The sequence below is a fragment of the Olea europaea genome, chromosome 5 (assembly GCF_002742605.1).
Source record: "Olea europaea var. sylvestris chromosome 5, O_europaea_v1, whole genome shotgun sequence".
NCBI lineage: Eukaryota > Viridiplantae > Streptophyta > Magnoliopsida > Lamiales > Oleaceae > Olea > Olea europaea.
The window spans coordinates 3401710-3417536 of NC_036241.1; the positions used below are offsets into that span (position 1 = coordinate 3401710).

The window sequence follows — 15827 nt, forward strand, 5'->3', positions numbered from 1 at the left end:
CACCCTGGGGACCCAGCTAGCAGCTAAGATGACCTTCTTGTAAAACCAAACACAGAGAGTTTCCCTTTCCCCACATTCGGTAGAAGTCGCGCTGCCACCCCGGGAGGCGTACATAGAGTGTGGCGGCACACATAGAGACACAGCCTGTCATCCAACCGGTAACGGCAGCTCCAGGGGTTACGGTCTTGTAGCCCATCCCACCCATGGCGGATCTGGAGTGAAGGATGGATGAGATAATGACACAGAAAATAGATGATGTAATATCAAAGAGAAAGGATAAGCGTAGGCAGATGGTCTTAAAAGATGACCCATTCGCTCCTAAAATCATGGCGGTCCCCTTGCTTAAGGGCTTCAAGCAACCTATGATAGAAGCTTACGACGGGGTCACAGATCCACTTGACCATCTCCAGACTTTCGTTGATTTAATGAGACTCTATGCAGCACCTGATGCAGTGATGTGTCGATCTTTTTCCCCGACCCTCAGGAGAGAAGCCAGAGACTGGGTGACGACACTTGCCCCTCGATCTAAAACATTTGATGAACTTTCCAGAAGTTTTGTGGCATACTTCCTTAGTAGCAAAAGAAAGAGGAAGATGGCCATCGGGTTGATGCAGGTGGTCCACGAAAATGATAAGTCTCTGCAAGAGTATTTGGCCAAATTCAGCTGAGCGACCCTTGCAATAGAGGATCTTCAAATGTCAACAGTGGTGACTGGGTTGATGAACGAAACTTGAAATCGGGCCTTCAAGATGTCACTTCCAAGAACCCTTCAAAGTCAATGCACGACCTGTTGAAAAAAAGAGACAAGTACTTTGATGCCGAGGAAGTGGAGAAGGTCACAAAACACCTCAGAGAGGGATGGGAAATGGAGAGTTACAAGCGAAAGGTAGGGGATGAGCTAAGATCTGGCAAGAAAAATAAGCTAAGTAGTGAGCAGACGGGTAGGGAAACCACCCAAGACCGACAAATCAGGCAGAAACGATAGGAGCCCATGACGTTCACCCCTTTAAATACCCCGTGCGCGAAGCTATTGATGGAGATATGAGATATGAAGGAGCTTGAATGGCCGATGCCCATGGCAACGCCACCCGACAAGAAAAACCAGGGCCGATATTATCATTTCCACAAGGATCACGAGCACGATACTGAAGAGTACCTGCAACTGAAGGAGGAGATCGTGCGCTTCCTGAGGCGAGGGCTCTTAGGCAAATATGTGAAGGACAATCGAGGTAAACAAAAAGTGAAGGATTGTCCCCCGCCCAGGGCGGGAGTGATAAACACGATTGCAGGGAAAATAGCAGTAGGCAGAGATTCAACCTCGCCGAGGAAAAGCTACGCGCGTTCTCTTGGGAACTGTTTCATCCAAAGGAAAGCGAGGTTTAGTCAAAACATCACTTTTGGGGTGGAGGATTTGGTAGGCGTAGCACACCCCCATGATGATGCTTTGGTAATAGTAGGCGACATAGCTGATTTCGGCGTGAAGAGGGTACTAGTTGATGGAGGAAGTGCTGCAAATGTACTTACATGGGATGCTTTTTTGGGCTTGATGATCTTTTCTAACAAGTTGAAAATAGTAACCACCCCCTTACAGGGCTTTAGAGGGGCCACAGTAATTTCGGAGAGGACCGTAGAACTCCCTGTCACACTCAGCACATATCCAACTACTGTGGTAATTGTGGCAAGTTTCTTAGTTGTCAAAATTTCCATGGCCTATAATGAGATCTACGATCGGCCATTGCCGAATGTAGCTGGAGCCATCCCCTCAACCTATCATCGAGTCATGATATTTCCAACCACCAGAGGGCTCGGGCGTGTGCGAGGAACCAACAAGCATCCAGAAAATGTTATGTCGACGGTATATCAGTCAAGGGAACACCATCAATCATGATGTTGGAGGCTGAACCTTCGAAGGGGCAGATTGAACCACTTGACATGATTAAAAGGATCTCCGTATCAAATGGACGGGAATTTAGCGTTGGGGCCAATTTGGAATCTGACGAAAAAGGGAAATTGGTAAGGTGCCTGACACACAACTTAGATGTTTTCGCATGGAGTCCGAATGATATTATTGGGATCAACCCAGCCATTGCTCAACATCGCTTCGACGTCCTCCTCGGAGCCAAACCAGTGAAGTAGAAGAAAATAAACCTCACCCCCAAAAAGTAGGAAGTAGCAAAAGCAGATGTGGAAAAGCTACTACAAGCTGGTTTCATTCGGGAAGTGCGGTATCTTGAGTGGCTAGCCAACATCGTGCTAGTAAAGAAGTCAAATGAGAAATGGTGCATGTGTGTAGATTACACCCGGCTAAATAAAGCATGCCCAAAAGACTCATACCCACTCCCCCGAATAGATCACCTAGTCGACGCCACATCGGGTCACGAAAAGCTCAGTTTCCTGGACGAATTTTTTGGGTATCATCAAATTTCAATGGCCGAATTTGACTAGGAGAAGACGTCATTTATCACAGATTCTGGAACATATTGTTACATCGTGGAACATATTGTTACATAGCCATGCCGTTTGGCCTAAAAAATGCATGAGCAACCTACCAAAGGAGGGTGAATAGAATTTTTCAGAAATTGATTGGGAATGTCACAGAAGCTTACGTTGATGACATGGTGGTAAAAAAGTACCAAAGCCAATGACCACGCGGCCTGCCTAAAGAAAGCATTTGACGTAGCCCGACAGAATAACTTGAAGTCCAACCCGGAGAAATATGTTTTTGGCACTGTCTACGAAAAGTTCCTAGGCTTCATGATCACCCAAAGAGGTATAGAGGTGAACCCTAACAAAATATAGGTGATACTAGAGATAAAGAGCTCCACTAGTAAGAAGGAGGTCTAGCGGCTAACAGGGTGCGTGGCAGCCCTTAATCATTTTATGAGCTAGGCGATGGATAAATGCTATCGTTTCTTTAAGGCCATAAGGAGCTTCTCAAATTTCAAATGGACTCACGAGTGCAAAGAATCCCTGGAATCCTTGAAGAGGTCACTACAACAGCCTCCAATTCTGACCAACCTATGGTCAGGGAACATATTGCGTCTCTACCTCGCGGTATCACCACAAGCAATGAGCACCGTTCTTGTGAAAGAATTCCCAAAGGCACAAAAGCCAATCTACTACGTCAGTCAGGTCCTCAAAGGCGCAGAGATAAGATACAGCTGGCCGAATAGCTAGTGCTCGCGTTGATTGTTGCAGTAAGGAAGTTGAGACCTTACTTTCAGTCCCATACGGTACAAGTAATGACTGACCAACCCATCAAGTAGATCCTGGATCGACTGGAAACATTCAGGAGGCTGTAGAAATGAGAAATTGAAATAAGTGAATTTGACATTGAATTTGGGCCCAGGACGGCCATAAAAGCACAAGGTTTGGCAGACTTCATTGCCGAGCTCACCATCCCAACGGAGCCTCCAGAAAGACAACAGGCAGATTGGAAGGTTTTTGTAGATGGTTCATCGAATGCAGAGGGATCAAGAGCAGGGATAATAATGATCATACCACACTCCGAAGAGTTGGAATACTCACTGTGCTTCGAGTTCCCCACTACCAATAACAACGTCGAGTATGAAGCAGTAATCGCTAGCCTAGGTCTGGTAGCCAGGTTGGAGGTGTTGTCAGTAGAGGTATGTAGTGACTTGCAGCTAATAGATGGGCAAGTGTCAAGGGAGTATGAAGCGAAATATGGAAGGATGGCAGCATACCTGATGAAAGTAAGGGATCTGTAAAGATGGTTCACAAGCTTTAAAGGGACCAAGGCCCCAAGAAAAGATAATGAGTGAGCAAACGCACTGGCAAAGCTTGCATCGGGCAACCCAAGGAATTTCCCACGGATAGTGAATGTGCAAGTCCTACAACAACCCATCATTCAGCTTTGGGCAGAGGTGAAAAATATTGAACACAAGGAAAGTAGGATAGATCCACTGATTAGATATCTCACAGAAGATAAGGTGCCGAAAGACCCCTTTGAGGCGAGGAGGTTGAGAGCTCCAGTAGCTTCATTTACCATCATCGATGAGCAGCTCTACAAGCGGGGTTTTCCATGCCATATCTAAAGTGCATATTCCCAACCGAAGCAAAAGATGTACTGTTTGAGCTACATACTGGGACCTGCGGTAACCACCAAAGGGCAACATCCTTTGCCTTCAAAAATTCTGTGACGAGGTTGCTATTGGCAAACTATAAAAGAGGATGCTAAGGAGTTGGTACGAAAATATGACACATGCCAACATCATGGAAATTTGATCCATGTCTTAGCCGAACAGCAAGCAGCCATATTTTGGGTATGCCCATTTTTCAGTAGGGAGTGGACATTTTAGGACCTCTGCCCATGGCTAAGGGGTAGAGAAAGTTTTTGTTGGTTGCCATCGACTACTTCGCTTAATGGGTAGAAGCGGAGCCACTGGCAACCATCATGATAGCAAAGATACAGAGCTTTGTATGGAAAAATATAATATGTCGATTCAGGATACCCAAGGTATTGGTGACGGATAACGGTAGGCAATTTGATAATCATAGCTTCAAGACCTTTTGTGTAAATTATCACATCGATCATAGACTGACCTCGGTCGCCTACCCTCAATCAAATGAGCAAGTCGAAGTGACAAACCAAGTCATTCTTTGGGATCTGAAGGCCAGATTGGAAAAGGAGAAAGGGCTTTGGGCAGATGAGCTTCCGAATGTGCTATGGGCATATCAGACGACTCCACAAGAACCGATCGGGGAGACACCATTCAGACTACCCTTTGGGATGGAAGCAGTAGTTCCAGTTGAGATCCTAAGTGACTGGTAGGATGAAAGTCAAGTAGCCCGATGACACAACGACTAGAGGGAAACTTGACCTACTTAAGGAGGTAAGGGAGAAGGCGACAATAAGGATGATGGCCTATAAACGAAGAGCCGCTGGGTACTTTAATCGGAGGATGAAACCAAGAATCTTTCAGCTAGGAGACCTCATTTTAAGGGATGCAGCAACAGTAAGACACCCCCCAACAAAGTTCGAACCAAACTGGGAAGGCCTTATGAAGTGATCCACAGCCTAAGGAAGAGAGCTTATAACATGAAAGACATGAGAGGAAGACCACTGGGTAGGCAATGGAACACAGAGCATCTCAAAAAATATTACCAGTAGACTTCAAGGTAGATGCACATGCTATGTTTTTACAAATATAGTAGGATAGGTTGTGTTGTTAATTCCCTCTATGTAACGCCTTTAGTTACAATTATCAATCTTGTTTAATGAAAGACCTTGGTAGGGACAGATGATGAGGTGCTAAGGAAGGGCCAGCCTAGCTGGGACGTCTCGGTGGGCCTACTAAGCTCACGAATCCAAGTATTTTTTTATATGCTAACATGCATTTTTGTAACTCCCATGCTCATCCCGTAAGGACATGCAATCGACATAGCCCATGCGGTTAGGCGAAAAGTCTTGAAAAGCCAAAAAATTGGCTAAGGCCCTTAATCGCTAGATCCCTCTCCCGACGGTCAACATAGCCTACACAGCTAGGCGGAGAGCCTTGAAAAGTTAGAAATTGGCTAAGGCCCTTAACCGCTAGATCCTTCTCGCGATGGTCGACATAGTCCACGCGACTAGGTGGAGAGTTTTGAAAAGCTAGAAATTGGCCAAGACCCTTAACCGCTAGACCCCTCTCTTGATGATCGACATAGCCCACGCAGCTAGACGGAGAGCCTTGAAAAGCCAAAAAATTGGCTAAAGCCCTTAAGCGTTAGACCCCTCCCTCGATGGTCAACTTAGCTCATGTGGCTTGGCAGAAAGCCTTAAACGATTAAAATATTGGCTAAGGCCGTCAACCATTAGAATCAAGCCTAGCATGCGCGGGACAAATGACAGTCACCCATGCTGTCCAACGACTAAGTGGGGAAAACAACGCTAGAAAAAACAAGTTAAAAGAACGATACGTTCAATATTAATAACCATTGATAACATAGCATTCATACAAAAAAACATGTGATGTGCTCTGCCCATACCCCGAACAAGTAGGGAATGTTGCTACAAGTAGAAATAAAAGGCAACACAAAAAAGAATGGGACTAGCAAAAGGTACTACTACTAAGCCATGCTTCAACTTGAAGGGAAAGCACCGCTACTACCGTCCCACAACGAATGACCAAGAGACCTGGATGGCTGCGCCCCACTCTCCTTTCCCTTGCGCTGCACAAGGAACTTATCGAAACTTGAGGGTTCAATAGAAGGGTACTCGGTTGATATCCACTCCTTGGTTAGTTTGATCGACGCCATCATCGCCTTCTCCCATACGAATGCAAGGCCCTAGCATAATCAGACGATGACTTGTACTGCTCCACAGACGCCTCTAAGTCCCTAGATACTCAGTAAAGGCCTTATACCTCTCGACCGCCTCCTCCGGAGCACAAGCTAACACAGGCCGCAAATTGTCATTCTCTGTCTCCTGCTCGTGGGCTCGAGCCTCTGATGCCTCTAGAGATTTCTTCAAGGAAGATATCTTTCTCTTGTAATGATCAGCCTCTTTCTTTTTTTCTTCTGCAAGAGTCTTCAACTCTAAGGCCTGGCAATGACTCGATTCAGCAAACCCGGTCTGAAGGGCCACTACCTAAGGGATGAGGAGACAATGTAGAAGTTGAGGAGTAAAACCATGCTCAAAAGATAAGACTCAGCGTAAAAGAGATATGGAATTAGCAACATACCCTCTGGAGATAGACCTCACACCCTCTCATGTCGTCTGCGCTACGTCCTGTAATCGTCCTGGCCCGAGTGGGTGTCACCAAAGATTTAAGCACCCCCATCTTATGATAGCCTTGGGTGGGAGGAAACTCGAAATTCAGAAGTGAATCCTCGCGCTCGCACTACATACGGCTGGAAGCGCTTGGCCTAGAGTAGGGACAACCTCAATAGGCTCATCTAAAGGCTGTGGAGTCTCTTTGGCCACATGAGACCTTCTTACTTGGACTGAGACCTTCTTCCTTGGACGACTATCTTCTTCCTTTTTAAAGGAATAGGGGATGGATCAACATCACTCCTATGCCCCTGTTCGGGTATAGAATTCATGGTCCCCTCCAAATCAAACTCCATCCCTGTGCATGTAAAGTAAAGTCCATTAAGTTTAAAAAAAAAAAACATGGGAGTGTAAAGCAAAAAAAAGGACCTTAAGAACTTACCATCATTGGGGGCAAGGTCCTCGTCGCCACCTAACAGGGTCTTCAATATCTCGTCAAGGTCAAAATCCATACCTACATACACCCGCCCAAACTCATTAGCCCTGAAAAACAACAAATAAAAAATATGTGCAAGCAAAGTTTGACTAGGGATAAGGTGAAATTCATGTTCCTCATGGTTAGAACCGATCCGAAGTCAGGTGCAAGAAGGGGTATATCGACCAACTCCTGGACTTGAGTTTTTAGAAGAAAGGTAATTTCTACTTGGCTATTAAAATGGCGAATTTGGGGATGCCACCACTTTGTATTGAAAGGGAACCGACCTTCTGGAGCTCAAGCAAAGAAGAACCTGAATTTCCACCCACTGTTCAAATTTCTAAACTTAGAAAAGAGCAAAAAGACCCTAGTAGTGAAAAAGACAAATGCATTACACCGAGTTAGATTGTACATCTCGAAGACACTTGAAGAAGTCTATGGAAAGTGGAATTTTCCTCTTAAGGTAAACATACAAGAAATACAATGCCTTTCTCCATGCATTGGGGTTAATTTAACTAGGGGTAGGGTGAAATTCATTGAAAATCAACACCTGGAATGGGTGAATGGGAAACTGAAAACCCCCTCCACAATGTCCTTATACACAGCTACATCGCGCGAATCGGATCCGATAAGTCTTTCTTTGGGACCTGGGGCTCTATAGACATAATTATCGACCCTATCATACCTACCGAGACATTTTTCCAACTTAAGTATGGATTGTACAGAGTATAACTTTTTGGGATTTCAAGGAGGTCAATCTCACCAGCCGGATCCCACCCGATTTCTAAGTTTTGGTTCGGAGACTTGGTGGGGCCAATATGTCTCTTGGGAGAGTTTGAAATAAACACCTTAGAATTAGCATGAAGGGTTTGACTATCAGAGTAACAAGGGAACTCATCGGACGAAGGGGAGGAGGTCAAAAGACTTGGGCTGGTCGGACTGACCAGCCTTACGGTTGGACAACAGGGGGCTGGTCGATTGACTAGCCCCAACATGCTGGTCGCCTGACCAGCCTTGTCGATCGTTGGCCAGTCGGCCGACCGATCGATCGGAATTCCGACATCGATCGGTCCCCCATCACTAGTTTCGTTAGAAGAGGAAGAAATGATAGTCTTGTACATAATTTTACAAAAAAAAAAAGGAAGAAGAAAGAGGAAAAAGTTACCTTGGAAGAGAGGGAAGACTAAGATGTTGGGATAAGGTGAAAATGATTCACATGTGAGGGATCACCCCCTTTTTATAAGCAAGAAAATTCGAGTTATTTTTTTTGGGGGGAAATTTCCTCCAAGTTAGGGCCCACTGGATGGGTGCCAACTATACAGTGAAATATGTGGCCAACTTTAAATTATACTGCTTGACTTACTTAGGTGAATGATACATAAAAAAAAGGTAATTAGCACAAAACGTCTCTACCTTTCATGTTTTGACGGATTACACCCTTACCTTTACCTTTTTTGAACAAAACATCCTTCTGTCAACTCCCCGTTAAAATGCTCCGTTAAATCAAAGGGTAATTAACACAAAAGGTCCCTATCTTTCAATATTATAGTGCAAAACGTCCATACCTTTCATTTTTTAGCATAATTAGTACAAAAGATCCCTACCTTTCAATGTTATTGTGCAAAACGTCCCTACCTTTCATTTTTAGCATTTTCACCCCTACCTTTCACCTTTCATTGCACAAAAGGTCTTTTTCATCTATTTTTTCAATAAAATGACGATTTTACGCTCTCATTCAAATAAAACAAAAATAAAAGAAAAGAAAAATAATTAATTAATTGCAATCATAGTCCTAAATCTTTCAAAACATTACAGATAAGTCATAAATTCTTCACTACCGCCACTTTCACAACCCCACAAAGCCATCACCTATAGATCCATATAGCACTACCTTTCGGCCACAACACCTATCGATCTCCACCACCACTAGTCTCGCCTCACTCTCTCCAATATCCTCCTCCATAGTATTGGTCACCAATCTGTCCGAAACAACCAAATTTACGGTGGTGGAGTCCGGTGGGCATGGTGACCAAAATGTGGTATTATGTGGATTTGTAGTTGGCAGCTTGATAGGTTGTGAAAGTGGTGATGGTTGAGAATTTATGATTTCTTTGTAATTTTTTAAAAATTTAAGTACTATGATTGCTGTTAGTAATTCATCTTTTCTTTTTGTTTTATTTGAATAGGAGGGTAAAATCGTCATTTTATTGAAAAAATGATGAAAATGACCTTTTGCGTAATGAAAGGTGAAAGATAGGGGTGAAAATGCTAAAAAAATAAAAGGTATGGATGTTTTGCACAATAACATTGAAAGGTAGGGACCTTTTGTGCTAATTATAGCAAAAAATGAAAGGTAATGACGTTTTACACAATAATATTGAAAGGTAGGGACCTTTTGTGCTAATTACCCTTTGATTTAACATAGCATTTTAACGGGGAGTTGACAGAATAACGTTTTGCGCAAAAAAAAAGTAAAGGTGAGGGTGTAATCCGTCAAAAAACGAAAGGTATGGACATTTTTCACAAAAATATTGAAAGGTAGGGACGTTTTGTACCAATTACCCCATAAAAAAATAAAAAGAACCAGAAAAGGGAAATCGCTACCCCTTGCCCAAAAACATCGATAAGGGATAAGGGGCTAATAATATAAGCTAGCCTAGAGAACCATCCCCAATGATGAATGAGGCGGATCACTACACGTCGATGCAAGGCCATCGACCCTCTGGGGGCGCTCTACCTCTATGCGAGGCCATCAACCCCTGGGAGCACTGTTACTCTACGTGAGGCCATCGACCTTCGAGGGCAATCTTACTCTACGCGAGGCCATCGACCCCTCGGGGGCGCTCTACCTTTATACGAGGCTATCGACTCCCCGAGAGTTACCTATGTAGTCACCCAAACACTTAGTCAAAAAATCTCAGGTAAATTTACAAAGCTCCATGGTGGTTATTACGGGTACAACCTCCAGGCGGGAAGTTAGAGACCCCCCCACCCAGAATGTGGGAAGTGGGAAAGCCAATGTGGAACACGTGGCACCATGATCGCCTGTCACTCACCCAGTGCTTATAAATACCTCCAAAGGCGACACAGGTATGAGGATGGACATTTTTTTTAGCCATCTAAATTCCGTCTGAACTTCTCCCAACACATACACTAATTCTCATGCTAGAGATAAAACGGGGGACAAAGCCCCGCCCTTCATTTTTTTAGGTCATAAACGCCCGTCGGAACAGTGAGAACACCAAAAGTCAGCAGGTGGACAAGGAAGTATCTTTTCTTCACCATTCACGTATTACTGATATGATAAAAGCATAGCACTTTGTCATGTTAGTTTGCGACGTCTATGTGCTACAAGTTGTAATGCAAAGCACTGTTTAACAATGTTGGTATGACAGACTTAGTGACTTCACCCATGCTTGGTGTGGCTATTTAGCAGATTCCTATCAAATTTTACTAAATTTGACGTTGAATTTTGTACAATTTTAAAATGAAGGCCTACAAAATAACAGTTTGAATAGATTCATTAGGGCAGACACACATTTCTTACAATCTTTCGTTTCACCCTCTATAAAGGATGAATACTCCTCCCAAATAAATACATCTAATCAACCCCTTTTTCACTTACATTAGAGGACAAAAGGGAAAGGAAAACAAAAAATCCATAAGTTTGAGTTTGAATGTTATTGGAGAAACATGCAAATTGCATTGGGGGGGGGGGACCCACATTGCAACGGCATACAGTCGAATTTTTGAAAGATTAATGAGATCAGACGGACGCTTAGTGTTGTCTTCGACTCTAGGGATTTTAATATTTGTTATGTCCCGTTATCTTTTGCCTAATTGACACATTTGGCACTTTCACTTAGTAACACTTGACGCAGTTCAAGAAACGCGTGCTATAGTGTTGATACAATCAAGTGTTAAATCCAATTATTACTACTAATATTGTTGTCATTTATGTTACTTTTCTACGTGTAGTGTGGTATTGACACAGTCTAATGTTAACTCAGATAATTACTACCAATATCGCTGTCATTTTGTGTTACTTTTCCAATCTCTTGTGGGACTATAAAATAATTAACTGCTTTCTTTAGAGCCAAACAAATCTTTGTATTAATTCTCACGCCAACAGCCAACCGACCGACCAATCATAACAATCTGAAATGACTAAACACCAAAATTTTATTATGTATTTAAGTTAGGTGAACGACTTATTTTTCTCATTTTAAAGGGGGAAAAAATTAAAAAGCATGGAAAAATTCTGCATATTGCATCATGCACGAGATTAATAGTGATTAAATAAAATTAACGTACGTTAGAAAGTCAAATCTAATTAATTATTTTTCTGAAAACTATATTCTTCCCATATTTAATATATAAAAAATCTTTAATATTTGTCCATTTTATAGAATGTATGTCATCGTGAACATGATAATCCTGAACGATATTAGAAAGGAGAAAAAAAGGAAGTAAATAAAACTCTTTATGCCCTCTACAACCTAATAAATAGTTACACTTTAAAGATCGTTTTCGTATGATTGTTACTTTCACTTTCGCTTCTTGTAAAGAGTTTCATGATAAAATTATCTTAATTTTTGTTTAAAAGTTAATTTTTAAAAGAGTTCTATATTCGAGAAGTACATTTAAAGAAAATCATATCGGATCAATTTAATTTAAAAACTCTTTTAACTGAAAAAAACACTTTCATGAAATTAGTCACGACTCAAAAAACAGTTTTTGGGGCTCAAAAACTCACTTTAACTTCTTAAAAGTCATATAAAACGAGTTGACGTCAGTTTTTCATATTAATTTATAGGCTTTATTTGATTATAATATAATTACTTATTTTAAAATGAAATTAAGGCTAAACTCTCCCACATTTCACTTGATGTGATTATAGAATTTTAACATTTAAAAATGAACTTATGGCCTCCAAATTATTTAAATATGTAAATTCGAATTCTTATGGACCGAATTATTAATGTAGTTGCTAAAATTGCACGTAATATTCATGAGACTTAAATCTAGTGAATAAAATCATCGAAGCACTTCATATTTCAACATTGAAATTTAATCATCTATACAAATAGTTTTCATCACGAGTAGATTGAAACTCATTAACTTAAATAAATTAGATTCTCAAAATTTCACTTTTAAATGTTGAAAATTCGTGTATCCAACAGGATCAATAGCTCGGACTCCCATAGGGCAATATTGGGGAATCTTGAACAATGGACAAAAGCGCTAGTGGGGCCCAGCAGCCCTAAATTTCTATAATTTTAAAGGTGTTGCACCATAATTGGCTTATCTTCATGGACAGTACGAACACACGATTTAACACCGGCCAACGTGACTGCTTTAACATAATTGGAGCTTTTTGTATTAATTAAAGATTTTAGCGCGGTGTCGTTTGCATCATCATTGACCATACTTTGATGGTGACCAGATAAAGAATCGAACATTTATTCTGAAATATCTTATTTTTTTCTTGAAAATCAACTCATACTATATTATACTACCCTTCTAATCGGATTCACTGAAATTGAAGTAGAATATTGAAAGAAAATGTGAGGGTAATTTATCATTACAGATCCTTCTGATCCAATTCGGTGAAATTGAAGGGAAATTGGGTGAATTGTGCAGAAATTGCACGGAGTTGAGTAGAATTAGTCGATAATTTGAGTTTCCAACTGAGGGGGAAAAAAGTGGGATTGGATGCGGAATTCTGATTTACGAGTTGGAATTGAAGATAGACAAGGAGCGATTTAATAGTGATATCAAGGAAAGCAATTGGTCAATTTTTGCTGGTAAATTATCGATATCATTTTTTTCCCTCTTTTTTGTTTTAGGTTTGGTTGAATTGTACTTGAATTTTGTGAATTTACAGTGCTGATTACCAGTATTTGTGATTTACACATAATTGTTTAATTTCTGTCACTGTCTATAATTTTTTTTTTTTTTTACCTTTCTTAGAAGATTTTTATATAGTGTTTCTTTGAATTTTTAAAAATGGAATAAAATGGGAAAGTTCATCTTTTCAACACAAGTCAGCTCTTTTTCTACACTGTTAATGTCCTGAAATTTCATTATGGAAACTACTTCATTATACTGAATGTGGGAAGAATTTCTTCTCAATGAAAGCTAATTTGCGTAAAAAAGATAGTTTTCGAAAATATTTTTGTTGGGTTTCTCAATTGAATGAAGTGAAGTCCATTCATTAGTTGAAAGCATGTTTAAAATTCAAATCTCCGAATTATTCTGTATGATTTCTTTATAAGTTTTATCACTTGATTAAGTGCAGTCCACTCATTAGTTGAATGAATGTTTAAAATCTTGGAATTATCTTGTAACTACTCTGCATCTGTATTTTCCTTATTGAGCATTGCATTTGAGTGATCTCATCATTGTTTAATCGTTTTTGAATTTTTTCTCTTCCTTGTTTCTGTACAATATGCAGTACAGTCATTTGTCCTGTTATAACTAATGGTGCATTGCATCAAATATTTGTCGTTATTTGGATGGTATTGACTGATTGGTCACATTAGACAGCCACATGGTTTAGCTGTCCCTTGAAAGGTGGACAAAATGTGTGAGGACTGTCCATGATCATAGGAACGAGAACATGTTAATTATACAATGCATCTAAAATAATGGAAACTATCACGAGGTAGAATGATATTCTTAAGGTTCATTTGTATGGAATGCTCCTGGATGATGTGATAGGTGCACTTATGTAGGCCCAGTTTTTTTTAGGATTCCTTGTTCTATAACTATGTGTTGCATATGGATCCTTTGGAATTTGATCCGTTTTGTAATCATTTCAGTTGTATGGCAACTCATGTTGAGCCTCCGAATGGGGTGGGAACACCAGGGAAGCATTACTATTCCATGTGGCAAACACTGTTCGAGATTGATACGAAGTATGTGCCAATCAAGCCTATTGGTCGAGGGGCGTATGGTATTGTCTGCTCGTCTGTCAACAGGGAAACCAGTGAAAAGGTTGCAATCAAAAAGATATATAATGCCTTTGAAAACCGCATTGATGCACTAAGAACTCTGCGTGAATTGAAGCTCCTCCGCCATCTTAGACATGAAAACATCATAGCTCTGAAGGATGTTATGCTTCCAAATCATAAGAGAAGCTTCAAGGACGTCTACTTGGTTTATGAGCTTATGGATACTGATTTGCATCAGATAATTAAGTCGTCCCAAACACTGTCGAATGATCATTGTCAGTATTTCCTATTCCAGGTACATAGGGTGATTATTCGATAAGCCATGTTCATTCCCTTGCAACTTCTGCTCTTAACTTGCATTATTACAATGGCGAGGAACTTCTGAAGCAAAAATTGATAATAATGAAAATAGAAGAAATATTTTTTTACATATTTGATCGCCTATACAAAGCTTCACCTTGTGCTTGGCAGATCTGATTACTTGACATATTTTGTATATTACAATGCAGTTACTTAGAGGTCTGAAGTATCTACACTCAGCAAACATTCTTCATCGGGATTTGAAGCCTGGGAACCTACTTATCAACGCAAACTGTGAACTGAAAATATGCGATTTTGGGCTAGCACGTACAAGCAGTAGCCAGGGCCAATTCATGACTGAATATGTGGTCACTCGATGGTATCGTGCACCAGAGCTACTTCTCTGCTGTGACAATTATGGCACCTCTATTGATGTGTGGTCTGTCGGTTGCATTTTTGCCGAACTTCTTGGTCGAAAACCCATTTTTCCTGGTACAGAGTGTCTTAACCAGATTAAACTGATTATCAACATCCTCGGTAGCCAGAGGGAAAATGATCTCGAGTTTATTGATAACCCAAAGGCGAGAAAGTACATTAAGTCACTTCCTTACTCCTTCGGAACTCCTTTCTCCCGCCTTTATCCAAACGCCCATCCTCTGGCCCTCGATCTGTTACAGAAGATGCTTGTCTTCGACCCTACGAAGAGGATAAGTGTAACAGAAGCACTTCAACACCCATACATGTCTCGCCTTTACGATCCAAGATGTGACCCTCCCATTAATGTTCCAATCAATCTCGACATAGACGAGGATTTAGACGAAGATATGATTCGAGAAATGATGTGGATGGAAATTCTTCATTACCATCCTGAAGCTTCTGCAGCCAATATGGAGGTGAACAAGTAATGGTTAGTTTCTCCATTGCTGGTGATTTGATCTTTGTTTTTGTAACATCAGAACTTTATATGTATCTTTGGTTGTCTTTTTATTTATTTCTATAATCCTTGAAAAACAATACATTAGCAGTTTAGGCTGTTAATGCGCTTTCTCTGTTTATGAAAGTTGTTTCACTTCTTGGAAACTTTTTGGACAAGTGCCTTCAAATCAAGAAGCTTTTTCTCTGTAAAATACTAGAATTGTTCGAATTGGTGAAGCTTAACTGTACTGTTCACTTGTCCCCTCGACTGGCTTAACATTCTTACTATAGAAAGGCAGTGTTTGAGTGTGCGATGCGTGGCAATCTAGAAAACTTTTAAAATTTAGTAACATTTGAGAAACATTTAGGAAAATACAATAGCATTTGGGATATTTAAAGTGTGAGCATATTTAGACACCTTACATCTTATATTATTAAGGAAAACAAAGTGTTTTTTTTTTTTTTTTTA

At 40.9% G+C, this 15827-nt stretch overlaps 3 protein-coding genes across 3 annotated transcripts; all 3 read left to right on the plus strand.

The window, feature by feature from the left end:
• Positions 1-224: 224 nt before the first annotated feature.
• On the plus strand, positions 225-985 carry LOC111394142. Its single transcript, XM_023019914.1, has 2 exons — positions 225-614; positions 665-985. The coding sequence occupies exons 1-2, from the start codon at positions 225-227 to the stop codon at positions 983-985; spliced, it is 711 nt and encodes a 236-aa protein (XP_022875682.1).
• A 63-nt stretch (positions 986-1048) lies between these two features.
• On the plus strand, positions 1049-1888 carry LOC111394143. The gene has a single exon (XM_023019916.1). The coding sequence runs from the start codon at positions 1049-1051 to the stop codon at positions 1886-1888; it is 840 nt and encodes a 279-aa protein (XP_022875684.1).
• Positions 1889-12630: 10742 nt separating this feature from the next.
• On the plus strand, positions 12631-15535 carry LOC111394426 (mitogen-activated protein kinase homolog NTF3-like). Its single transcript, XM_023020253.1, has 3 exons — positions 12631-12994; positions 14012-14438; positions 14653-15535. The coding sequence occupies exons 2-3, from the start codon at positions 14016-14018 to the stop codon at positions 15346-15348; spliced, it is 1119 nt and encodes a 372-aa protein (XP_022876021.1). The 5' UTR covers positions 12631-12994; positions 14012-14015; the 3' UTR covers positions 15349-15535.
• The last annotated feature ends 292 nt before the right edge of the window (positions 15536-15827 follow it).

Coding starts and splice junctions, on each gene's coding strand:
- LOC111394142 (XM_023019914.1), top strand. CDS start 225: ATGGATGAGATAATGACACAGAAAATAGATGATGTAATATCAAAGAGA. Junction 615..664: donor TGGCCATCGGGTTGATGCAG/GTGGTCCACGAA, acceptor GGCCAAATTCAG/CTGAGCGACCCTTGCAATAG.
- LOC111394426 (XM_023020253.1), top strand. CDS start 14,016: ATGGCAACTCATGTTGAGCCTCCGAATGGGGTGGGAACACCAGGGAAG. Junction 14,439..14,652: donor GTCAGTATTTCCTATTCCAG/GTACATAGGGTG, acceptor ATTACAATGCAG/TTACTTAGAGGTCTGAAGTA.
- LOC111394143 (XM_023019916.1), top strand. CDS start 1,049: ATGAAGGAGCTTGAATGGCCGATGCCCATGGCAACGCCACCCGACAAG.